Below are 26,896 nucleotides of genomic sequence, written 5' to 3'. Positions count from 1 at the left end.
CCGTTTTGTCAATATTTTTGAACAACTTAAAAGAAAAAATAATAATAGCCCGGATGTGAAAAACTTAGCTCATTTGATTTAGACACCTGGATGGGAGATTGGAATTTGTGGTTTTGGGTATGCTGAAGTTATTTTGGGGAGTTGGTTGCTTAGCGCTCAGATGTTATTGGCATGACTTTAGAGACTGATATGATGTTGGTAATATCTTTAACCTATGAGGAGATGTTGTGATCAATTACAAGACTTATAACCAAGTACGACGGTTATAGTTCGTAATTTTTAACAGTGCATGGCAGTGTGTAATTTGGACCAGTCATCTTACGTTATGCAGCATGGCATCAGTTCAAAATTCCCAAAGCTATATTGTTAAGACATGTCAATAATACGCTACCAATAAATATGCTATACAAAGGTCAAAAACCATTGGTCGACAACTTGATCTTCCCGAAATTATTGATGATCAACTGGTCAAACATGTTTTGGAAATGGAGTCAAGATTTTATGGTTTAAGGGCCATAAGCTTGCATATGACATTGCGTCTGCCAATAATATCAATACCCGCTTCAACAGTGAAAAGGATCTGGCTGGAAAAGATTGGCTGAGGGGATTCTTGAACCGTCATCCAGAAATTTCATTGCGAAGACCTCAAGCAACTTCGGTTCAAATTACATACACACCATATGTGTAGTTTGGACCATTTTTGAACATTTTTCATTGCTTAATTATTCTGTATTTTTTTATTATGCGTGGTTTATATTTTCTACACTGGTTTGCAAGTGCCTAGACTGCATCTAGTTGAAAAATAATACACATTGACCAGAAGTTGGCTGAGTTGTGCTTATTTTTATTTAAGGGGTTCAAAATACACACCTTTCCCCTAAACATATACACTTATACAGGCAGGAGGTTGTCTGTCATATTTGGATATGGAAAATTCATAAAAAGTTTGAAATTCACAATTCTGCCAGTAGTTTTTGTTGATGGTCAAGAAGGTGCATGTTGACTCGTCAGTTTAAAAAATTAATGTTCAAATTCTTGAGAAATGCAAACACTAAAACCACTGTAAGTAGCTTGGAAGATATATATCAGAAATGCTAATGGATACGTTAAGCAACCTCTGTTGAGAATATCAAAATATTTTGTTACCAAGTGTCATAACCTCAATGTCCATAGGCTGTTTTTGCTACCAACCAATTGCTTACATCGTGCATGTGAATATTGCTGAAACGTTTTTACCAGCATATCCTGTGATGTACAGTAGACTGTAGAGAAGGGGTCACCAACCTTTTTTGCATGCTGGCCACTTTGGCACTAGGGAGATGTGTGGCGGCCGGCATTAATAAAATGTTAGGGAGGTTGACTCTTATGCTAGAAAAGAACACATTTCGTACCCAGTATCCAGCGTTAAATGTTGTTCATATTTTTGTTAGAATACCGCAGCAACAAAATTAATCGAATAACGCTACTGCCAGGACAAGCCCCTTTTACAACAGTTTTGACTTTTTAAACAATGCCTAATAAATAGAAGCCACTTGTTTTGTGCACTTATAGCGAGGCGAACGGTTTCATCAGAATATTCATCGCCAAGCAAGAGTGGTGTTGTTACTTCGCTTCACAAAACATATCTTGCAATTAACAGTTTCAGTAAACAAGGAAATGTTTGACACATCACAATACAGGCAACAATAGTGACCTGCAAAAACATCAGCGAAAAATAGGCTCCAATAACAGGGAAAAAGAAACCAGGTACCATGAAACAAACGCTTGTGGAAATCACCGAAAAATCCTAATTCTATCGTAATTCTTGAACAGTGTTCCCTCTAAAAAAGCAATGAGTTGGTTTTTCATCCTTTTTGTGAGAGTCTATAAAACCGTCTTTCTTTTACTATAGACAACTGTCACTTGCGGTGCTCATCAGCGTGGCAAGAATTTGTTGATTAACAACATTTTGCAGTACTTGCTTCGGCAGTACATATACTATAATTGGAACGATACAGAGAATATTAGCATGGCTCCTGCGCAAGGATAACACGCAAACCGTGAAGCGTTCCATATTTTCTTTAAAAAAAAAACATTTTGCAGAACTAAGCTAAATATTCTCATAATACAATCAGAAAAAGTCTCTAAATTTATATGTAATACTTTGCCAAGTTGGCACACCACCCATTTTTCCAACAAAAACTTGCATAAAGAGATCACTGCTCGTGAAACACAATAACGGTGAAACTCGCACTAGTGTTTACATGACATTTGCAAACTTAAAATAAGCAACCCTATGCTTACAGACAATTTCGAAATTCGAAAACAGACGTTTTAATCTACCACTGGGGCAGAGTGGCTGGACATCGCATTGAAATAACTTTAAACGACCCCTACCTAGAACTACAATCTGATTGGTCGGTCGGTGGAATCGTATGCAATGCGAAAATATGCTTCCCGGAAAGTATTTTGCCTTCGTGCTCTTTAACTCCTCAAGAAAAGTATTTTTGGTTATACTTGTACGCTGATACCTTCCGCGGGCCGCAGCGATACTGCGTGGCGGGCCGCATGCGGCCTGCGGGCCGCCATTTGGTGACCCCTGTTGTAGAGCAACACTGGTAAAGTACCCCAATCCGGCGTCACAATTATTTTGCCTGAGACAATCATGGAACAAGCTAGTTCACAGCTTTGTTACAGTTGTGGAGCATCTGAAAACTCAGAGAGATTAACTGTAACAGGATTGCCTCTGATAAAAGAATGAAGCTGAAACAAGGAATTAATTTTGAGCTTCCCCTCACTTTCAACAAATTCTTGAATGGAAACCTAACGGTTAAAGTTATAGATGGGTAAGCACAAACGTAGCTCCAAATTACAAAGTATACACACCGTCTATATTTATTAATTATTACCATTGCCGTAGGAGTGTAAAACATTTTGGGGGCTAACAAAATTTTCCCAAAATTTTCAAAGTTTGCCCAAATTTTGTCTTTGCAAATATATTTTCAAAAACGCAAAACCACTCGCAACCTCTGAGGTATAGTGCAGTCTAATAATAATTCTACAGTCGTCAACTTGGCCGTGTACGAAAACACAGGAAACAAAACCTACAGCAGCAAAACAAGGCGAACTTAAATTTAACCTGCATTTAGACCTGTCTATGTCCCAATTAAATAAACCATCAAATTGAAACACTCTTGTGTGGCACAAAAACGTATATATTAAGCCTAACTGGATTCAACAACAATTTGAACTGAGACTTCAGCAGATAATTGTTGTTTGTTGTTTATTGTTTATTGGCCGCTGCGAAAAATATGTACAATAAATCAAAACACAATGTACAGTAAAACTGTTGAAAAATTTACAATAAAAAAAAAAGAAGAGAAAACACTTCGCCTTTGTTAACGCTTTGAAGGTAAGTAATTAGCAAAACGAGCGAAACCAAGTAATTAGCAAAACGAGCGAAACCAGGTTAATAAAACTGATAGTGGGATTTCACTCTGCTTGAGATCATGATTTTTGCGTTTTATTTCGATAATTTCACTGTCTTGATCGGTGTTATTCACTTGCATGAAAAGGAAATGAATCGGCTTGTTTTCCAACTGTTTCAATTATGAGCTAACAATATCAAAATTTTTACGACTAGGGTACTGCATGCGTAAAACTAATCGTTTCAAGCAGCGGTTTTAATAAATTCGGTTTGCGACCTAGGTGTCAATATACACAAGACAGTAAACTTGATCAAAGACTATTTTAATTGAGGAAAATAGCGTTATGGTTATGACGTCATCACCTTTCACGCCCCCAAGGTTTTTTGAAAAGTCGGCGCCTATGCTTACAACGGCCGCTGGTGTCGAAATCGACACTTTTCACAAAAACTTTATTTTTCCGCAAAATTAACAGTAAGAGTTCGTTATATTTTACAGTGATAAAATTATCTGAAACACTTATTACTTTTGTCACCTTTTGTCTTTAAATTTGTATATAGTATTAGTATTTTGCCAATTTATTATAAATTGAGTTGGCACACCCATCTATTTTGCAAACAAAAACTTGCACAAATAGAACACTGCTCGTGAAACACAATAAGGGTGAAACGCACACTAGTGTTTACATGACATTTGCAAACTTAAAATAAGCAACCCTATGCTCACAGACAATTTCGAAATTCGAAAACAGACGTTTTATTCAACCACTGGGACAGGGTAGCTGGACATGGCATTGGACCTAGAACCCCCACCTAGAACTATAATCTGATTGGTCGGTCGGTGGAATCGCATGCAAAGCGAAAATATGCTTCCCGGAAAGTATTTTTTTGCTTTCGTGCTCTTTAACTCCTCAAGAAAAGTATTTTTAGTAATACTTGTACGTTGATACCTTCCGCGGGCCGCAGTGATACAGCGTGGCGGGCCGCATGTGGTGAGCCCTGGTGTAAGCTATGCTTTATAAGTACTGTAGTTCCTGTAGCCAGGAAAGTTGTGGACATTGCCTTGGTTTAGTTTATATTGTTGGAGCCGGAGCAGTGGTATCAATAAGCTCCGGAACAGGAGCTGGAGCTAATTTATGATAAAAGTAAGCTCTGGAGCTGGAGCAATTTAACATTACGCCTGCTCCAAAGCCCTGGTTGAAACAGTGTAAAAATGACGTTGATGACTGCTGGGTTGTCTTATGGCTTAAAATACTGTTTAAAATCAATTTCAAACTATTATCAATATTTCAGTGTCGATGTGGTGTATTGGGCGTCGAGCAATGCGCAAGGTCATGCTCGTGGCAGACAAACTGAACATGACAACTGGGGAATACGTTTTCATTTACTTGGATTTATACAACTCCAACACCAGTTACGTTTGGACTGACGATGACGATATGATAGAGCACGATACTTCAAAGACAGATGATTCTAAGTTCACAGGTACAGTATGAAGGCTGAAATGCAAGTAGCTTAGTAAGCGTTATTCACTATGCATTATGAATCGAGGTTAGGATGATGAGAAAAACAAAACGCATTTTTGAGAGCGGCTTTTCTCAAAGTGAGATGCAAACCGTGAGTTTTTTAAGCAAATGTTTACAACCTTCAAGCTTTGCTGAAATATTTTATAAAATGCATTGGCTATGACAAGCGGTGCACTGAAAAAATGACACCGGAGAAAATGGTAGGCTACAGGAAACAATGGCACAATGACCTTTCCTTACTGAATTGGAGTTCAATGAGATACTTTTCATATAATTTACACTAGGCATCTCTAAGGAGAATACTATGACCGATACCAGATCTCAACCGTGCCATTGTCTTGCACCCCGCAATGTAGTCTTCGCAGAAATTCTTTAAGCGTTGCTGTTGTTCAACGTAGAGCATCTTCCTCGTCTTCTTAAAAGGTTGGCCTACTATTTTTGAAACTTCAAGTGGGTCACTGAAATGTCAGTGGTTGGCCACTTCGTGAACCGCCGGTCAGTAGTTCGCCATCCCTGATTTAGATTCTAGATTGTGCCGACATTCTTCTCAGCACAGAATTGTCTGAAGTCTTCACTCCATATGCAGCAAAGAAATGTCCTTGTGCCATTTATTCTGTGCCATTTTTTTCTTAAAATCATGAAAAATCATCGCTACGACACATTGCTTTCAAGGGATTTTTAAAATACTCCTACACGATAAACAAAGTGTTGAAACTTTCATCAGTCTGTTTCTCAATTTTGTGACAAATAGTCCAATAGGTGAATATAAGCTCTTTCGGGCACCAATGACATGGGTCTGATTGTAAGCAAGGTATGATAGGGGGCTTTCAAGATTTCTAGGTGTTTCTTGGTAGCTCGAAAAAGACTCATTTCCATTCTCACAATTTCGCACTTCGCAGTCTTGATTTCCACTTTCCATAAATGAAATGAATTCCTCTGAAAGCCTCTAAGAGTTTTAACCTTCGAACTTTTGATGAGTTCACGCCGAACACTTTCTCGATCTTCTTCCACATAATATTCAGTGCTTTGTTGATACTTTCCACAATTTTTTTTACTATGAATGCAATTTTGGGCTTTTTGTTGTGTGTCCAATTTGGTGATAGCAGCCTACCCGTCCATGTATAGCTGCGAGACTTTGAATAAGTGAATCAGTTCCATATTTCCTGTTCCACACGTTTTTCCAACCTGTCTTGCAAATATTAACTGATCTTTGTGTCCATGTTTTCCAGCTTTAGAGGAAACGTAACCGCTTTTTTCCTGATGTAAGTAAACATTTTCTATATGTAAAAGGTATTCGACTTCAATTTCTATATCAGTCATCACCAAAACTTTACAAAGCTCTTTGATCGTCTCACATTCACCATGGGAAACTCGCTCGAGCCTTACCGTCGCTACTAATATTAGAAATGGAAAAGCAGCTTAAAAAAACTATTCCTCTGAGTCTTGATATTAAGGAAGTAGCCTAGGTCCTATTTTTAATGGCAAATGGGTGTCCTATTACACTTTTTCAACACTGTAAAGTTTAAATCGTAAAATTGAACCTACCCGATTTTGCATTCTTGAAGCAGCAAAAGATAATTTTGTATGATGCTTTAGTACATATTGTGATAAATGAACACAAAACACAAGGGTGAACACTAACAGTATGATTAGCGTACAGCTTAATTAAATGATTTGAAACTTTTTTAGATCAAAATCTTTTTCCTATTCTGTCTGGAAAACCCGAGTCTTAATTTTACAACGCGGGTTTCGGAGAGTGAGAAATACATAAAAAAATCGGGTTTGGGGTTCGGGTAAACCCCAATTGCAAACACTTCTCGCTATGCTATAAAGTTTGTTTACATAAAACCTCTGTTCATTTTATCATTTGTCACTTATAAACAGATTCTGTTTTGATGACTTGTTTTCTTATGTAACCTGTTTTGACGCCACAGTGCTCACTCATTATCACAGCAGCGCCATAAAGTACAATGACAGGATACGCGTCTTGCTTCGTGTGATGCGAAGTCTGTTTGTACTAAATCCCGTTTTATTATTTGTTACTCTCATACAGATCCACATACTGACGAGTACCTCCGAGCCTTGACAGTTGTCAGCCTACACACACCGACCAACGCAGAATACAAACAATTTTCTGATTCGGTGAAGCAGGAGCTTAACAGCACAAGCAATGGGACTGTAATAGAATACAATGAATATGTCAATCCATTTATTAGTTATTACTACGACTCCATGAGACTGTTCATTTTTGGGTTACTGAGGTAAATTTTGAATCATACGACATCAAACAATGCATTTCAAAATAAAATATAATTTACTTGACAAAATGCTTAGGGTAAAAAAATTCGATAAACACATGCTCATTCTTTGATTGAGTGGATCTGTTAAATAGTTACGTCTAAAAGTGAATAAAAAAATGTCATTAACCTCTCAAGTACATGTAGATCCATACAAACTGAAAATTACATGACTTTTAACCCTTTTGTATTTCTTTAAGGGACGATAAGCAATGTCTAGTTAGAATGAACAGAGTCAGTTAACAATGTCTCTTTAGACATGAAATAAAAAGAGCTAAAAGTCATGTAATTTTCACTTTGTGTGGAGCTACATGTACTTGAGAGGATAATCTTCTTCTTCTTCTTCAATTGCCTTGCCTGAACCAGGTATCGACGGCCTCAGATGAATAATTAGACCAAATGTTCCTATTATATGTTGCATGAATGTGTTGCATGGTTGCACTTGTTGATTTATGGCAGGGATGGCGAACCTTTTTTAGTGCATGGGTCACAAAAGAGACCTTAATCCTTGAAAAAGCAAAAGTGGGTCATACATTTAATTACATTTCAATGCGAAACTACATGTTAATGCGAAACTTGCTGCTGCATCTTCTCTGCAAGTCATATTATCCTTGGTTGGTCATCCGTAGTTTTTAGCTTCACACATGCAGCACTCATATTTGAGCTGAGACGATTCCGTGTGCTCGATTGTATAAAATTCATGTGCGAAAATAAAGATTCGCACGAATATGAAGAACCAAAGAACGTTAACAGAGCTACCGCAAATCTTTTCATAGTTTCAAACGAATTTGGCAGGGAGTTCTATTTTCAGCATGGTTTTCAACAGTAGGAAAGTCACATCCATCCACATCCGTTTTCATTTCAATTTTTTGTAGGAGATGATTTAAGTCTACAAATTTTGTTTACCAAACTGCACATTCTTGAAAGTCTATCACTTCCATTTCCAAGTTGTGAAGACGAAGACATTCGAAGTTTGATAATTCAAGATTTTCAAATTGAATTGCATGCGGGAAAAGAATGAACTGCAATGTAGGATCTAGCTTTCGGAACTGGGTAAACCTTTCTGACATTACATTTTTGGCCTCTTTCGTCAGTAAAACATACTTGTTGAGTACAGTTTGCTTTTGTTCATAAGTTAAATTGGTGCTTGTAAAGTGCTTCAACAACTGAGGAAAATATTTCAGCTGACCTTGTTCAAGGTCTACAGAAAAAATAACGAGTTTCTTCTCAAATGCTTTAATGTGCCCAAACATGGATAATACAATATTTCCACAGCCTTGCAATTTAGTATTTAACTTATTGTAATGCATTGTGAAATCAGCGAAAAAATGTAAATCACTCAACCACGTACTTTCGCTTAACTAAAGTCATTTTACGTCATTTATTTGAAAACAATTCACTACCATGTACTTTTTCTAATTATTTTAAAAAAGCAAAAAATGTTCATTCTCGCAATACCAGAAATGCAATTGACAAGGATAATTTTTATGTTCCTCAATATTCATCTTCAAAACTTCAACGTAGTTTTAAGTACACAGGAGTGGAAATTTGGAATTCAATCCCATTGGAAATAAGAAAAAAATCACCTAACTCATTTAAAAAAAATTATAAAAATTTACCACTATCATTTTACCAATGATGATGGCTTCAGGTCTATGTAGAACTTTTATTAGATGATGTATTTTGTGTTCATTCAAGCAATTATACCGTAAATTTATGTTTTAGATTCTTTTACCTCGCTTTATTGATGTTTAATTTGTTACTTTTTCTTTTGTTGAGGGTGGCTGCTCGACTAGAAGACCTTCCAGGTCACTTCGCAGCCACCCGTTGCAGTATCCACACATAATACATTCTACGTTATCGTTTGTTTTATGCGTTTTTGTTGAATATGTGTGTTTATACTCGCAACAAATAAAATGTCAATCAATCAATCACTCAATCAATCAATCAATCAATCAATCATAAGCACCCAGTCACTTGCCGTGATACTGATAACGCACTACTACGGCTTTAGTTGCGTCAGACTGCTATAGGATATGGCAATTCGGTACGGTACTAGATTAAAATAGGGTGGGGCCTTATTACAAATATTTAGTGAAACATTTATTCTTTGTTGAAATATTTGTTTAAATTTCATTATTTTAAAAAATACAAGTGGGTCACTGAAAATCTGTGATGGGTCACTTCGTGACCCGCGGGTCAGTGGTTCGCCATCCCTGATTTATGGCATATCAGTTTGTATCCTCTGTGGATCTTTCTCTTGTATCATGGGTCAATCCTATTGATGCTTGCTGATACACCCCTTCATTTTCTTTGAGAACTTAGTCTAAATTTTGATTCTTGCGAAAGATATTGTAGATGTCTTTATTTAGTTTTGAAAAGGAGATAATGAATGAATAGAACGCAACCTACGGTAGCCTCTGGAAGGACTCAGCATGAGTGAATATTTGTCTATGGTTGGAAATCTAAGGAAAATATCTTGCGTTTAAAATGATTTTAAACGTGTTTTTTAGTAACTTAGTTTCTGAGATACCGTTACACGGGTTTGGATAAGTTGAGTTTAAAAATCAAGAAGCCCACTTGACAACTATGCCATACTGTAAGTGGGATAAATAGGGAAATTGACATAAAATGGTGACATTAAATGTGGATCCATGTTTTGAAAACACAGTGACTGAAGGGTAAAGTAATTTAACAAGACTTGAGTAGCTGCAGCTGGTAAAAGATGATGATTTAGAATAACAAGGGTGTTTGAAATCATATCGAATCGATAAGCAGAATTTAAAAGTCGACGTTATTATCAAACAATTGACTAGTTTTTAGTGCCGTGACCGGTGATTCTTGAAAACTTAGAGTGCATTCTTTGGAGCGGTTATAGGCAAATTGTTCGTAAGCAATTGTTCGTAAAGCAATTGTTTGTAAACAGTTTTTCGTAAAACAATTGTTCGTAAACTGTTGTTCTTAAAATGAAATCCGTAAAACAATTCTTCGTAAAGCATTTCTTCGTATACATCAAATTTCAACTGCACGCACGAAAAAATGGTTTAGGAAGAGTTGGTTTACGAAGAATTAAGTTTACGAACAATTGTTTTGCGAAGAATTGCTTACGAAGAATTGCTTTACGAACAATTGCTTACGAAAAATTTGTCGGACACCCTTTGGAGCAGTCCAGTAGGTCTACGTTTTATATTTCAATTGTCAACACAATGCGTTTTTTTGCAGAACAATTTGCAACGGATCGAACCAGTTTGACAACGGAGAAGAATTTATCAGCCGTTTGTGGGGAATTGAGTATGAAAGTCTGGGAAGAAATATAACGATATCAAAGAGAGGAGATCAAGAAATGAACTACTCTGTCTTGGATATGAATAACAAAACAAAGAAATTTGAGGTAGGCTAGGTGATTTTGTATCTCAGTTTCAGTGCTATAGAATAAATTGCTCCATATCTTATGTCTATTGTTTTATCGCAGTAGAATGTCTTCAAACAAATGAAATATGCACCAATATTTTCAACTGAAGTTGCCTACCCCCTTTGCTCTTTCTTCGAATGTTGTGTATAAGTTTAGCTGTTTGCATGACGCAAACCAGACATACATTGGTATGTCAACCAGACATTTGTTGACAAGGGCCGGGGAGCACACCCAAACTTAACAACCAAAAGTGCAATTAAAGAGCACATCGCCTCTTGTGAAACGTGCACTGACAATGTCTCGATCGACTATTTTAAGATCATCTCTTGAAGAAGATCTTATTTTCAGACAAAGATCATGGAAGCCTTAACCGTATTAAGACTCGAGCTGGTATAATATGCCCGCGTCAATTTCAAACGATTGCATTTTAATGGGCATACATGCTAATAAGCTAAAATTTCTTGACTTTTCCTAAATATTACTCTGCCAAACGAATTTAAAGTTCCGTGGCTGTACCTAATTCGGTTTGGGAGATATTCTACTGTTTTTAGCATGTACCTTGAAATATTTCGTTGGTTTGCTCCTGGAGTGAGAGCAGATTGTGCTTGGTTGGTTTCTTTTATAAAAAGAGTGAAAGATCAACAATTGTTTATTCAAAGGCACCAAGCCGCCAAGCAGAGTCGCCTGATGAGCTTCGTGCGTGTAATTTGATTAGTTGTGAAGAAGACACTGCATGATATCCATCACCGATTTGCGTCTGGCGTAAATGGCATACAGTTACTTCTGTTTGTGACTGAAGCAAAACCATTTATTTTACGCTGATTGAACATCATTAGAGTGCTCCAAATCATCCGCCAAATGCTCCAAGACATCCTCCAAATCATCCGCGTGGCTTTCGTCGTCAGAATCCAGTAAAACATGTTGCAGTATTTCTTCAGCACTGAATCCTTGCCTTGCCATGTTTTATTTAAAAGTGAAAAGGAAGTAATTTTTTTAATAATGGCGTTGAAATACTAAAGAAAATGTATAATGAAACAAATTGTTAGTCACATACAAACTACTTAGAAAAAAACTGTTATACAGAATTATAGAAGTCAAGAATAAACCAAAACTTTGCAATATAATAAATTGTCAGACCGTTGTCAAAAATTGTGAAGTGCACTTTACATATTTACTGATGATGAAACTATATGAATATTATGGTTATCTCCGGTGATTCAGATTAGCTTCTTGAGCAATGCTTTCACGTTTATGATAAACTACACGTAGAAGGGAAATCCAACAGGCGTTTGCATAATTTCGTCGTTTAGCGACTTAGATTCGACGAAAGCAGCATAATAATTAGTAGGCCTACCTGGTATCAATATTGGCTGTTTCTGCAATGTTGCGTTATGACCATGAACGCCACGTGGCTTGACAAACAACATTGTAACGCTAAATAAAACCATGTGCATGAAACTGATAATCATCTAATAAAATTATTTCTGATGTAAATTCAACGATTGGGCAATGGTATGTCTCAACAAAATTACCAAATATTCCATCATTTTGACGGCTAAAATGCATTGTTAAACCTAAGCCTTCTTCTTCTCTCGTATTGTCGCTATATGTCAGGGCATCCGTTGGTTAGCCACTGCCTGGTGTCGTCATCGATGGAAATTAGACCTTCCATACCATGGGGTGGTCTATATAGCCGGCAATCCTTGATAATGTGGGCTGCCGTCTGCATTTCGCCACACTCACAAGCAGCACTCTCTGCCAAGCCCCAACGCAACATGTCTGCACCATAGCGTCCAACACCAGTGAGCAAACGGTTACGCCTTGATGAGGCAAGTCTAGAGAGGCCATGTCCCAGCTGGATTTCGGACGGGGATCTGAATACTTGGCGAAGTGGGGACGTGCTTGACCATTGCTCACACCACGCCGCGTGGCACCACTGTTTGCTAGGGCTTCCACCAGAGGCTGCCAGAAGGTCTCGTGCAGCTGCCAGAAGGTCTCGTGCAACCTAAGCCGAAAAATATAGATGCGCTGTTCATCCATAATTTTTGATATTTGTTTATATGTTTAGTGAAAATAAGCTGTCATTCTTGTTATTATATTGAAAATGAAAAGAGCAGTTTGCAAAACGTCTATATTACCATGAATGCGGTTTCATCTATTTTGATTGTCCCTTGCTGTAGGCCTACTTAGGCGAGTTGTAATTATCACAATCTAACTTTTCCCAACTATGAGCACTATATCTCGATGCGCATTTGTGTATTGTGTGAAAATTTTGATGGTGTCCAAAAATCAAATATTATTTACAAAATAACTCGGTCTCTTAGAATATCCTCATATTATGTCACATCAACAAATACTTTCCTGACTTACCAATAGGCCTAACTAAGGTAATAAAGAAACATTCTACTAACGGACAGTTCAGTGATAAAAAAAATCCAAAAGTTTGATATTTCTTGCAAATGCAAACAATATAAGTTTTTCATAACAAGACGAAGTTCAATAGCATTACAAGAATTCCATCACCATAATTCAAAAACAACCTTTCCATTACTTGGGTTGACCCTTGCGATTACTCCGCATACGGGTTATGTTATGTACCACTATAGTTCACTGTACTGCCGATTGCCTCTAAAACATGAAAAAAGTTGCATTTGTTTGCGGTTATAAGTTATATTTTTTTCTAAATTCAACTAAAACAGCTATTCGCATTATGAAACAGTTGGATAAGTGCTATAAATCAAACTATGGAATAAGTTTGTTTCCCTATAAAAACGCCTGCCTGCAAAATGATACCATGTTCATAAAAATTACTAGATGTACATAACGCAATATACTTTATGATGTTATATTTTCTGATTATACATTTCCATTCCTTGTCACAGACTGCATAATGCTTACTCATTCACTTTCAATGTAACTGAAAGTAGTTGTCACATAAAACCTATATATCACACGCGCTATCAAGTAAAAGCGTTCTATTTTACATTGATTCCATTGGCTCAATATGAGATGGCTACTTCTAAACTACACTTATGAAGGCAGAGTCTGCAATTACTTGAATTTTTGCAGGTGTTACCTACAATAAATGATGCGATTAATTGAGTACAATTCTCACACAACTCGGCCAAATCGTGAATATGTCTAGTCAATCAGCGCTGACATAATGCTGGATGCATTATTGTTTATTGAATAATTTAGTAAATATGCGTAACTTCATCTGTTTGTTATTGTGAGACGAAACTAGGAAGAATGGAAATAGAAATGGATAAAATAAAGGTATTTTTATTCAATGTAAACGCGCTGCCGAGTGTCATTATCTAACTAAAATATGTCTCGCCGCTAGCCTATGTCGATTTATCGTTTTCTGACGTCACGTCCATTCGACAATAAACGATTTCTTTCATGCATTCTTAGTTTAGGTTGGCAGTTACCCGCCTTTCCGTCGATTCAACGTTGCAAGACGTCGCATAAGTTCATATCTTTAGTTTGGTAAACGGAGATAAGATTTTATTGTGACATTGCTATGTAAACTTGTATTTCACATGAGACAACTTGACAAGTAAATACACAAGTTTTCACAATTTATGACGAGTTATAGCACATGGAAATGTTATGATACAATTGCTTTGCGAGGTACTGCATTGCGGTTTAGTTTATCAGTGACAGTGAACCTGGTACAAGAAGCCTCGAATATATTGATTCAACTCAGCCGCTTCACGTATAAACGTGGTAGAACGATCGTCCTTTTCACAAAAGCGTGATGTTCTGGTTTATCCTACACAAATGAGAAGCGTATTGCATTTCAAATCTTTACATGTCGACTTGAAAATAAATGTTTACAAGTATATGTGAGAAGCTTTGGGAACATCGACGCCTTTTCTGCTTTTGATAGTGAGTCGGACAAAAGGAAAGATTTGAAACCAAATAATATGTTACAGCGCAGCTTCTACAGTAGGTAAATTTCAAATTATTCAAAAAAGTGTTGTGGCCCAAACAGAACAATCTAAAAGCAGTCCACAACGTTGAATATGTCACGAGAAATGAGAGTGAAACAAAACAAGTCGATCACTTTCAATACTTATCTCACATTTTACATCAAATTTACTCCAAATGACGCTGAGTCATTGCAATAACGTTGTAGCCTATGCTTTGTTGGATTGAAAGGACATCATTGTCTGCGAAAAACAATTCTCGCTTTAGATGCATTGGCATCAAGTCTTATGTTTAATTTTACGCAATTTCTACCGCAAGCGACGGTAACTCATCGTATCAAAATTGAAGCTTTTCTTGTATCGACGTTGCTTATCCCTTTGAGGACCATTAATTTTCCCGAAGAAATTTTTAGGTAGAATTTGTTTGTTTACACTTTATATGTCATATAAAAAACATCTACAAAAAAAAAAATTAAAAAAATATTTCATATGCGGAAGATATTGCATGGGACATATATGTCCCATCGGTCCTCAAAGGTAATTTTTTATCCGCAATACTTAAACATTGGTATTTTAATTTTTGCTATTACAGTGACTAAAAAACATGACTAAAAACACAATAGACAAAAGTTTTATATATATACAAAACAAATTCTTCTGTTTCATATGCAGTCTTTGTAAGGTATGACAGTGAATGTCTACCACTAACAACCTGAAGTAGCCTACCACCTACAGCATTTACTGCAAAACAAGTAACTTTTCGGATGCATACTACTATGTATGCATATTTTTGTAATTTCACAATACAATGTAATTGTACAACAAAACAGAACATTGTAATACACAATGAAGAACATTAACGGTCTAACAGTGTATCATTGAGAGTTATTGTAAAATGCATTTACACTTGATGGTACATTCTGAAACAGTTCCTGCCATTCACATAGCAAAGGAAAATATTGCACTCTTCACATTTATTGTTTGTCCTGTTTTCCAACTTATTAGTTGCTGCACAGTAGGCCTAGACCAGACAATTGACAGTCTAGGCCTACAGGTGTACCAGTAGACCTTGACTTCTTCCATATCAACAAAGTGGGAGCTGTAACATTCTCTTGTCAGTGACTGGCTTTCATTGACATCATTGAAAAATGATCTACCGGTACCACATGTGGTTCAGCTTGAGATGTGTGACCAGCTGAACTTTGTTTTGGTAGTTCAATAACAACCTCAATGGGAAAATCACCACCATTGTTGACAACATTTTTTAAATCTTCCAAGAACCCAGTATCTTCTTCATCAAGCACCAAAACATCTTCGTCATCGCTATCATCACAATACAGAAGTTGACTAACCGATTCTTCATCCAAATGAAACATTTTTGTACGAGCAATAGATGGCATTTTAGCACTATTGTGCATGTAATTATGTATAATAAATTTCTGAAATAAATCGCAAAATATAAATACTGAATGAAGCTGAAATATGCTTGAAATAGGCTAAATCATATGAAAGATAAGCAAGTTATTGGCCAACAGCATAACAGCTTTGTAAACTGCATAATAGCAGACTACCCTGGAATATACAGATAGCCTATTCTTGACAAAACATAGTGTGTGCAAGGGCAGAACTTTTAGCATGTAACTGTAGAAACTTTAGTGGGCTATTTGGGCAAATGCACTGATTAAAGATGTGCAGAGAATTGTACTTGTGGATGTATGAGATACTTTTTTGCATTGCTAATGCTTGCTAGTTATTTGCAGTTTAGCAGCCTAAAATAGTTTAATTTAGCTGTTAATGTTCTTTAGTCAAAAATTTATCACCTTCAACAGTCTGCAGAACTTTCAGTTAGCCTAACCATTGTGTTTTTATCCTGGAATATAGTGAATACACATTCTCTAAAGAAACATAAAAAATTACCCTTGAGGACCGATGGGACACATATGTCCCATGCAAACAAAATCTCCTTTCATGCCGTAATTTTCGCTTCTATCCTAATTTTAACTGCCATGCAACAAAAAAGAAGTCTTTAAGACCACATTGCAACCAAATTTTTTTTTTTAAATGACATGAAAATTTCTCAATTACGTCACTAAAAAAATGCACTTGCAACCTCAACTTTTCACTGTTTTCAAACTGAAATAACACCAAGAAAAATGATTTAGAGTTTCCATTTTTTATATTTATTTTGAAGGATAAACATCCAATACTACGTTAGGGTATCAGTAGTCGCAATTTTTTTAAAGTTAACTGCGTGGTAATCGGTTAAGTGCATGGGACACATATGTCCCAGCGGTCCTCAAAGGGTTATAAGCCGTGGTGAGAACAAAAGGTCCACGCATACTGCCAATTTCCTTCACGCTGTGAAGCAGTTAGGATTAACGAGACATGGGCCAAATTAATTACTTTCATCCAGCTGGTGGGAAAATTTTGAACAATAAAATATGAAATATTTCAGAGGATGTGCTGAGAAATGCCTTATATCTCTCAATTTATAAACTTTATTCCCTCAAAATTTCAGCTCAATAGAGGTGAATGAAAGTTAGGAAAAGTCAAGAAATCTCATAGTCGCAGCCTCATTGGTTTTAGAGATACAACTGTTGATGCAAAAAAGTTGAATTGACAGCCCCCCCCCCCCCCCCAACCTTCAAACAGTTAACGTACTATAACGGTGGATTTATGTGTCGATGAAATACAGTGGTACTGCGATTCAGGCACAATGCAAAGATTGATTGCAAGACTGCATTCCGAAAGTACGCGGTATATGTTGATTGGAAACGAAGATTTTGGAATTTGACCTGACGTCACGGAATTGACACGCGCTACGTCAGAGAATATTAGCTCTCTGGCGCCACAAACACCCCGCAAGAAAACGGTGCGAACCGTTTGGCTTCTGATGAAGGTGCATGAAGCAAAAACATGTGAGGCGGAAGAAACGTGCAAGTACAAGCCACAGTATATATAAGGTGATGTCTAAATTAAATCGATGACACGGTATACACTGAAAACAAGAACGGGGTCGGATCCCCTCCGCACGGCGCGAGCGCTAACAGTCCGTCTGTCCTTGAAGAGCGGCTGGTCGGCTCTGACGGTCGGTTGAAGCAGAGGTGTCGTGCAGCGGACATCCGGCGAGTGACAAGACTATTCTGTGCAACAAAAATGCGGTTAGTGAGGGCGATAACAATCATGAATTACACTTGCATATAGGTTACAATTACGACAAGGTTACAACTACAACGAGGTTACAATTACAACAAAGTTACAATTACAACAAAGTTACAACTACTACTACAACAAGGTTACAATTACAACAAGAAGGTTACAATCAAAACGCAACGGTTATTACAGGTGAACACTACGAAAGCATTTAATGTGTATATGAGTGCTGCAAGTACAGGGACTGAATGATGAATACACTGAAAGCATGATAGCTATGCGAAGCGACTGCACGGGGAACCGGTCCAACAGGACAGGAAGCAGTGGACAGATGAATGCGAGTAGCTGTGACGAAACAAGGCCAGTAGGGCAGAAAGCGACGGGCAAGCTATTCGCAAGCAGCATGTCGGCTTATATCTATGATAACTAGGTAACGATAGCAGTGGCAGGACAAGGCCAAAAAGGCAAAAGCGACGGACAAGCTAGTCGCAAGCAGCATGTTGACTTATATCTATGATACCACCTTAACAAGCAAGTTCCAAACAACAGTGACTACAAAGATAAACAACAAGGCGATACGTGAACAAAACGATGGTGGTCAGTCAGGGATTATAACAAGTACTATATACAGGAAGTGTGCTGCGTCGCACGCCTAGATGGGGAAGGCGCAGCTCCTAAAGACAACTACAGAGCAGAGAACTACTAAACTAGGGAGTGATTAACTGAGGAAATGTATGCAGTTTCAAGTCTTACCCAGGACTAAGAAAGGGTTGCAGTTTTACGTCGTGCCCAGGACGACGAACTAAACAGTGAACGTGTAACAAAGCCTAAGGTACCTACAAGCACCACAGCCCAGTGTCTGAAAGGAGTCGTCCAGACGGAGGCGAAACACATTGTCATCGCTGCTGTCAAGACGCCCCGATCGCGAGCAACGAGTGAGGCGACGACCAAGAACGACAACGGCGAGGGAGATTAAAAGGCTTACGGCTACTACGATAATGTAAAAATAATATTCAATCATCATTAATTAGTGTCACTTAACTTAAAGTGCCTCTGACAGGAAAATAAATGTGCTAAATTTACCTAAGATACCAAAGAGATGACACTAACAAACTTTCCTGACCAGTAAATCGTAAAAAATATCAACAGGCTACTAAGTTACACGCTTGCAAACTTTTGTTCACTTTCGGCGAATCTGGCAATCAGTCAATTACGAAAATAAAAACGGCAACACCGCTGTGACGTCACAGTAAGCGGGAAGGATACATTTTTTCTCTGTGGTGACTTGGTAATTTATAGTACGGCTACTGCAAAACGTGAATGTGTGGGGCTCTGTAGGTCTAAAGCATGTGCAAATTAAGAATTACCGAAATGAAACAGCGAACTTATTATTACTATCAGGTTTCGATCAAATAGGTTGAGTTTATTTTTATCAAACAGCATCTCAATTCAATTGAAATTGCAGTTTCATAGGGCTACAATTTTGATACTTTTTTATTTGTCCTAACCTGGCTATAGCCATTTGTAGTGTAACAATAGTATCTCCCAAACAGTAGCCTACCTTTAATTTATGGTTGAGGCACTGCTGTTTATGTGACGGTGTCAGTGACAAAGACCGTGTGCTTTCTTTTCACGCTTTTCCACAAAACAAGGTGCTGAGAAGAAAATGGTCAAAGTTTTCTTCAAGTGTTCGAAAGTAGGATGGGCCATACAAAACTAGTCGTATTATGTTCTCTTCACTTCAATGAAGATGATTTTGTTAATACCACTAAAGTAAAAATGGGCTTGAGCGAACTTTACATTTTGAAAAAATCTGCCATACCATCTATAAAAGTAAACATGCAACCAGTTGCTGATGATGATTCCAGCACTTCTAAACAACAACGTTTACAAAAACGTACCCTTGCACAGGTAAAGTAGGCTTTTACATGTATAGACTCTGCTATGTACGTAACTGTATAACTAAGATTTTGTTAAAACTGGCACTGACAACTTGCATTGCGCAAAGCTCACTGCTTGCAGTTTTCAGTTTGATGCTCTCGGAAGCAACAATCGGATTGTGCTGCCGTCATGCATTGTTTGGTGAATCCGAAACAATTTTCTAGATCCAGATGGCCGTTACACCGAATTTCAATGGCCAACTGAAGGCACATTATGAGAGAGAGAGAGAGAACTTTTATTTATTTTTGAATAGTGATGATGAATTAAATATGAATGATGATTCGTAAATGTCTTCATTTTTCACTTCAAGTATATTTTAGGTTTTGTAGGAACGTATCCAGTACAGTTTTATTAAACTGCAAAAAACAATAAATCTTTGAAAAAAGCAACCGCTTGTACCAAATCCGACCAAACTGTGATCCACCATTTACATCTAAGAAGCGTTTGTTTCATCCGTCGTTAACGACGCCCACTTAGGATGACGTAATACCACCAAAGTCGTCCCAGAGCAGTGAAATATGAGTTTCGCCTGTGGTGGCGCTGCGGAACAGTCGTTTGATATAAATTACGCCCTAACCAGTCGAGCTACGAGGTTAAGATTAAAAAGTTCGCTAAGTATAATTATGCGCTAGGAAATGCTTTAAAAAGGTACTATACTTGGATCCAACCTGTCAGGGGCACTTTAAGTTTCACGGCGTCGTCGTTGAAGGAGCGTCCGATGAAGGGCAAGGCTTGTTGTAATCCGTGATGTACTCCAGAATAATCCAGTGCAACCAAAGATCAGCTCACAGTCAGTCAGTTCACAGTTAAATCACGTTATTAATTCACAGTTTAGCAAAATCACGTCGGGGTCATCATAAATATGTAGCGGACGCGGTAGTTAGCTCGCGCGCTCATATGCAGCCGTCCGTGCTGACGGCGACATTCCTGGGCAGAACCGAGATCAGAACTGGCGAGGAATGACCAGGACACGATAATCTTCTTCACTGTCTTATCTATCGACTGGTTTGACGGAATAGTATTTGACCACGAGATAGAATTCTTTAACATTGCATTGTTTATTAACTTGACTGCTAGTTTCAGAAGAACAGAAATCCAAACATAGCGAAATGAGAACACCGAACTATTGACAATCCGCCTACCGAAACACTAGCATGCTGGCGTACTACATTAGGAACTCCGTCATAACAAAAAGAACTTCAACTTTGGGGTAAAGGAAACGGCGGCTACGACTGTATCTTCCAGAGGACAGAATTCTGCATATTACCTTTTACATACTAGAAGCCTCAGAAATCAACCAACCAACTTGATTACAAACAGAATAATAGCTTGAATAGAATAATCTTGAATACTGAATAGTGGTTGAATAGTAGTGAGGGATCATGGTTGCCGTTTCTTAAAAAGAACTCTAGCTTTAATTGGAAAGGCGCAATCCACAGGCATTGACAATTCTACATGCGACCATTTAACGTAATATAACGGTGGATTTACGTGTCGATGAAATACAGTGGGACTGCGATTCAGGCACAATGCAAAAATTGATTACAATTGATTACAAGACTGCATCCGAAAGCACGCGGTATATGTTGGTTGGAAAGGAAGATTCTGGAATTCGACATGACGTCATGAGATTGACACGCGCTACGTCAGAGAAAATTAGCTCTCGGGCGCCACACAGTTATAGTGCATAGTCAAATTTATCTCACAATTGTCATTTTATGTATCTTGCAGATTTTAGTAATTCCTGACTATCGAGTTTCTCGTCCGACGCTTTATGTGTAATGCCAACCAAATGAAATGTTTTCAAGAAATGTTTGTTGTCACATTCCGGCTAAGTCAGTAAACGACTTCACAAGCGAATCGTTTAGTCAATTGTTACAATCACTAACTAGTGATAGAACCACTTTCGATTCCGCCAAACTCCGGCCAATTGTTTTAACTTCTGACCGGAGGTGCATGCGCAAGCATTGTACGAGACTGTGGCCAGCTTCATGATCTTGGATAAATCTAACATTTCCCATAAAGAACAGTACAACGTGATGCAAATTTGCAACATTGAGCTATAAAGGATCAAATTAAATTATTTTTTTGCTTCACTTTCCCAAACAGTCCTCTCATTAAATTTGGTTACGTTGAAAAAGTTTCGGCATGGCACATTCATTCAACAACTTTTTCAATGGTACCAAGTGATACATTCAACGATTTAGACGAATCCTTGTTGACTTCATGGCACACGCCTGTTACAGGTTGTGTTGACTTATCATAGCAGCACTGGAACATTTGAAGAGCTTGGGAGCATCGACTGGCCTGGAAGCGTGGTACCTTTGAATATGCCATTGTGTGGATATGAAAATGAACATTGCCAAGTGGTCATTGAGCCTGATAGAAGTAAGTAATGTTGATTCAATTCAATTTATTTTTCATTGTCCAAAATAGAGCAGGAGTTACATGGCTTTTATAATTACATTTTCATTAGGAATTTCAACGATGACTTTTTTAGATGTATTTTTGGACGTAGAATCCAAAAATCGAGTGCTTACAAGCCGAAAACTGGACATTTTTGAGATATTTGCATTTTTTGGGCTAGCAAGAGAATGACGTCATTGCTTGGGAGCTCAGGAGAAATTCTCTGTCATTGGATAGCGGCTGCATTTGAATACATGGCTCAAAACCAAAGTTGCTAGTTCCGCTGTTTTCCCTTGGAATTCGGGTAGTTTTGTTTCCTGGTCGCGGCAAAATTTTAGCTGTGATGGGTTGTGGTCTGGTTGTTTCGTTTCAATTCGAACCAACTTTCATAGAATAAATATTATTGTTACTTCACAATTTTCAGTTTTGATGACTTCACTTTGCACAATTTTTCTAAAGTTGGGTTACGTTTGTGCTTGTTTCATTACGTGCTCTCCAGAAGGAATAATTGGAGAAAAAGGTTTAGCAACTGCGATTGCTTGGGACAATTATGATGAGAATAAAGATACGAAATTAGAAAAAGGAGTCTTGAAATCCCTCACATTGAGCTGGAGCCTGTAACAAAAAAGCCAAAGATAGTTTCTACCAATTTCAAAACTTTCGATATGCCTTCTCTTGAAAATCTACAAAATGTGACAAAAGGGGTGTGATTTGGTCAATCACCTTTGCTGGCTGTAAAGACACGCCTATGTGGTCAGGATGGAATGCTCAACTTACAAAAGATCCCCTGCCACCCCAGACAGTTGCATACATGCCAAATATAAGGAAACCACCTACAAGACATGATGCAGTTCTTGATACTATGAAAAAAAGCTTGAAAGTAGCGGATGAATGCAAGGAACATTACATGAATGTTACGTATGACCTTGGTATTGCAAAGCCTGCTGCCCAAATCCAGAATATTCTGGCTCCCAGATTTGATATTCATCCACTATGGATCGTTCCACATCATGTTCAGGTACTTTGGTTGCTTGAGCTACCTGATAGAGGATTCTGGAGGTACATACATCCTTATTTATCAGGAAAGCATTGCAACAGGTGTAAGCGATTACATGTTTTACTTGCCACAGCGTTCAGGAAAAAACATGTAGATCGAGTCGTTCTTAGAGCAGATGAAGGACAATGTGAATAGACATGCTATCATCACAGCAATGCTTCGAAACAGTATACATATTGAAGATGTAGAGAAATCAGATGCCTTTAAAGGTCGTATGAATGATTATGAGAAGTTCTGTGACGACACAGGAACTGGAACCATGGCGGTACAGCCCAGTTCTGGTTTCTCAATCTTGTACAGCGATTTTTACTTATGAACAGAGCTGTAAAGACGAATGATATTGAGCTCTTCACTTATGTTCTGAAAACAATAATCCCTGAGTTTTTTGCATGCAACAAGCCCAACTATTCCAGACACATGCTACTGTACTTCCTGAAACTGTTGAACATGGACTACACACACCCTGGCATACGTGATCAGCTGAAGAAAGGAGCCTTCTCTGTGAGGTTGTCTGGACATTCCTTCTCCAGATTACCTGTTGATCAAGCAGTGGAGATGACTGTGAATGTGGATGCTGCATCCAGGATGACTGGCATAAGTGCGTTCACCCAGAGTTTTCCTGCCCAACGAAGATGGAATGTCACGAGGTATGTAAGGAGTCAAGTGATAAATTATGCAATGGAGAAGGCTGGTATGAAACATTATGAAACTGTTTACCAGGAATTAAAAACCCTACATAATAAAAATAGACCATGCTGATTTCATGAAGGTTGGTGAAACTATCGATTCGACAATGAATCCATTTCAACATGTTGAACAAAGCAATCACTTAATCAAGCTATCGTCTGGAAAACCAGCTCCAGCAGATGAGATCAGAAATGATCTCTTGAACATAATTAGCAAAGGTTCTGAATGGCAACAGGAGTTCCTTGATGAAAAAAAAGAAGATCCAGCTCGAATTAAAAAGCCCATCAAGAGAAGGCAAGTTAGAAATTTCGCTAGCAATGCAGCAAAGGTTTTCGTCACCACAAAAGATAAGAAAGTGGTAGAGCTGAAATGTTCCAGATACATGTTTAGCAGACTTCTTTACTTGTCCTGCCAAAAAAAAGCTTGACTTATGAATAGTCCTGTCTCACCCACTGTCAGTAGTTCCCTTTAGTCCATGTAATGTAGATGGAAGTATGACCGCAACCAACAAGTCCAAATTGGCTAATCACCTTGAGTCACTTGCGAGGGCAGTTAATGAACCATTGAATACGGGAAGCGATGTGAGTATTTTTGATGGCATGTTCTTCATCAGAATGATTACGAACCTTCCTTCTACTTATGGTGGAATTGTCAAAGCTCTCTTAACTATGATTTATAAAGCTACTAGCGAAGAAGTGCACTTTGTATGTGACGATTATACTCAGAACACAATCAAAGATTCGGCTCATGAAATTCGGGGGGACACCGACACTGTCATCAGCATTACTGGTCCTAGCCAAAAAAGACCTAACGAATTTTCATAGTGCCTATCCTCATCACAGTTCAAAGATTCTTTCCTTGCTTTCTTGTTTTATGAGTGGCAGTCAAATCCTATGCTGAAGTAATCGGGAACAAGAAAGTAATTATGGCAAAGGAAAAAAAGTGCTATGAATTTGGTGTGCAAAGTGAAAATCTTGTGATAAGACAGGACTGCTGTTTATATGACTGCGAACACAATGAAGCGGACACAAGGATGGTGCATCACATCTTTCAGCTCTACAAAAGTAGTAACAATCCTCTGCGAGTGAATGTGCGTTGTAATGACACAGATGTAATGATCATTCTCTTGCATTATTGCAGCGATGTGGATCTGCAAACAGAAGTTTCATTAGAAATGGGTCATGCTTACAACAATACTCGGCGTATTGTTACCATCAGAAGCATGATGGAGGAGCTCAGTGAAATTAATGGCTTATTCTGTACAGCTTGCCAGGATACCATGCCATCACAGGGTGTGATTACAATTCCTGTTTCTTTGGCAAAGGGAAAACTAAACCACTCTTAATTGCATTAAAGTACCCTCAATTCCTTCAAGCACTGGCAGATTTAGGCAGTTCCGTCAGTGTTAGCTCTGCCACGGAAGCTGCTCTCGAAGAGTTTGTATGTGCAACATACGGGAAAAGGCAACTTCGTGACGTCAATGAAGCCCGCAGAGTTATATTTGAAACGAAGTTTACGCCAATACATAGTGAGCGGCCTCTGCAAAAAGTAAAAGGTTTGGAACCTACAGCAATCCCTCCTTGTAGGGCAGCGTTTATCCAGCACATTAAGCGAGCAAATTTTATTGCAAGGATGTGGAAACTTGCAAATGAATTCAAGCCTGTGACAGAGTCACCCTTAGACCATGGGTGGAAAGAGGATAATAGCGGCAAGATAGTGCCAAATTGGTTTGAAGACTCTCAGCTGCCAGATTCTCTGGAAGTAGATAACAATGACAGTGACTACGAGGATTCGAATTTATCTGACGATTCAGATGACAGTGAAAGTCAGAATGATGATTTTAACATTATCTAACTAAATCTTGTATTTCAGATTGCATTTTTTTACAGTTTCATATTTGAAAAACACAAAAACTGTTATAGTTACTCAAAAACCATGACAGATAACCTTTTGTCTTGGCAGAATTTGACCAATTTCACTTTTTAAACTAAGAAGCTGTCTTAATTCTATGACAAATGGGTAAAGAAAAAAATTAGAAAATAAAAAACGGAAGTAGCCCAAAAACATTAAAAATTGCTAATATCTCAAAAATGTCCAGTTTTTGGCGTGTAAGCACTCGATTTTTGGATTCTACGCCCAAAAATACGTCTAAAAGTTCTTCCTTAAATTTCCTAATGAAAATGTAATTAAACTCGTATAACTCCTGGACTAAAAATGTATGAAAGAAACAAACGATAGGCTATATAACAGCTATTATTCAAGAAATGAACCAGCAAAAAACTTCTTTTGGTATAATTTGGTAGGTTACTTAGTTTTAAGTTGACCTGCTGTTGTTTAAAATTTGATTTAATGGGATATGGTTAGAAGCAATAAAGTGTTAATTTAAGCAACCGGTAATTTTTTATGTCTTAAGTAAAACAACGTTTTATGGAAATAAGCTGGATGAGCTGTAGGCAATGAATGAGCATTCACACTTGAATGTATTTACAGCTGTTTACTATGTTCTTGGCGGGTGTGCAGGGCTTCTTCTTGCAGGCTGTGCGGCTATATTTATCATGTACAAGTACGTTCTTTTTGAAGTCAGTCGAAGCTACACATTATTATTAGGCTACATTAGATATGTCGTACTACCCAGCATTGTAAAAATCATAGTTCAAATTATTATCGCTTTGGAATCGGTATTCTAAGCTTACTTTTTTGTTGGTGTAAACAATAAATACCCTTAAACTTAATGCTACATCAATTTTATGGCAAGGCCTCACTAGTATTCTCAGAGGCGGGCATACGATACTTTAAAGTAGTGCGTTATCGCTACAATATGCCAGCTGCTCGCTACCAGCCGATGAAAAGTAGCTATGGTCTACCAACAATTTATAATGTAGTTGGTAGTACAGAAATAGGATATGAAAATTGATTATGTCACAGTTGATTGAAGTTTAATATGAAGATTTATGAATTCTATGTTTCCTGCACTTTTCCTGCTGCGATTATTACGTTTTACAGAAGGCTACTCTAATCGGTACTACGACAGTTTATCCAATGACAGTTTATCGAACGACAGTTTATCGAACGACTATTGATC

General features: G+C 37.8%; 1 protein-coding gene and 1 non-coding gene across 3 annotated transcripts in view; both read left to right on the top strand.

The window, feature by feature from the left end:
- The window catches only part of LOC145775960 (atrial natriuretic peptide receptor 3-like), a 176,913-nt gene that overhangs the window by 72,766 nt on the left and 77,251 nt on the right, over window positions 1–26,896 (top strand). For both annotated transcript variants that reach the window (XR_014290188.1, XM_082587369.1), the window contains exons 5-9: window positions 4,697–4,888; window positions 6,983–7,190; window positions 10,449–10,617; window positions 21,911–22,052; window positions 26,305–26,377. Coding sequence is in view for 1 of the 2 variants with exons in the window: in XM_082587369.1 (XP_082443495.1) it covers window positions 4,697–4,888; window positions 6,983–7,190; window positions 10,449–10,617; window positions 21,911–22,052; window positions 26,305–26,377 (784 nt within the window). In the remaining variant the exon portion in view is untranslated. The remainder of the gene's footprint in view (window positions 1–4,696; window positions 4,889–6,982; window positions 7,191–10,448; window positions 10,618–21,910; window positions 22,053–26,304; window positions 26,378–26,896) is intronic.
- LOC145776490 (U6 spliceosomal RNA) lies at window positions 1,954–2,059 on the top strand. Its single transcript, XR_014290275.1, has one exon. It is a non-coding gene; the product is annotated as a U6 spliceosomal RNA (small nuclear RNA).

This window comes from Aplidium turbinatum, chromosome 8, assembly GCF_918807975.1.
Source record: "Aplidium turbinatum chromosome 8, kaAplTurb1.1, whole genome shotgun sequence".
NCBI classification, from domain to species: domain Eukaryota; kingdom Metazoa; phylum Chordata; class Ascidiacea; order Aplousobranchia; family Polyclinidae; genus Aplidium; species Aplidium turbinatum.
This window is presented reverse-complemented; position numbering and strand designations above follow the sequence as displayed.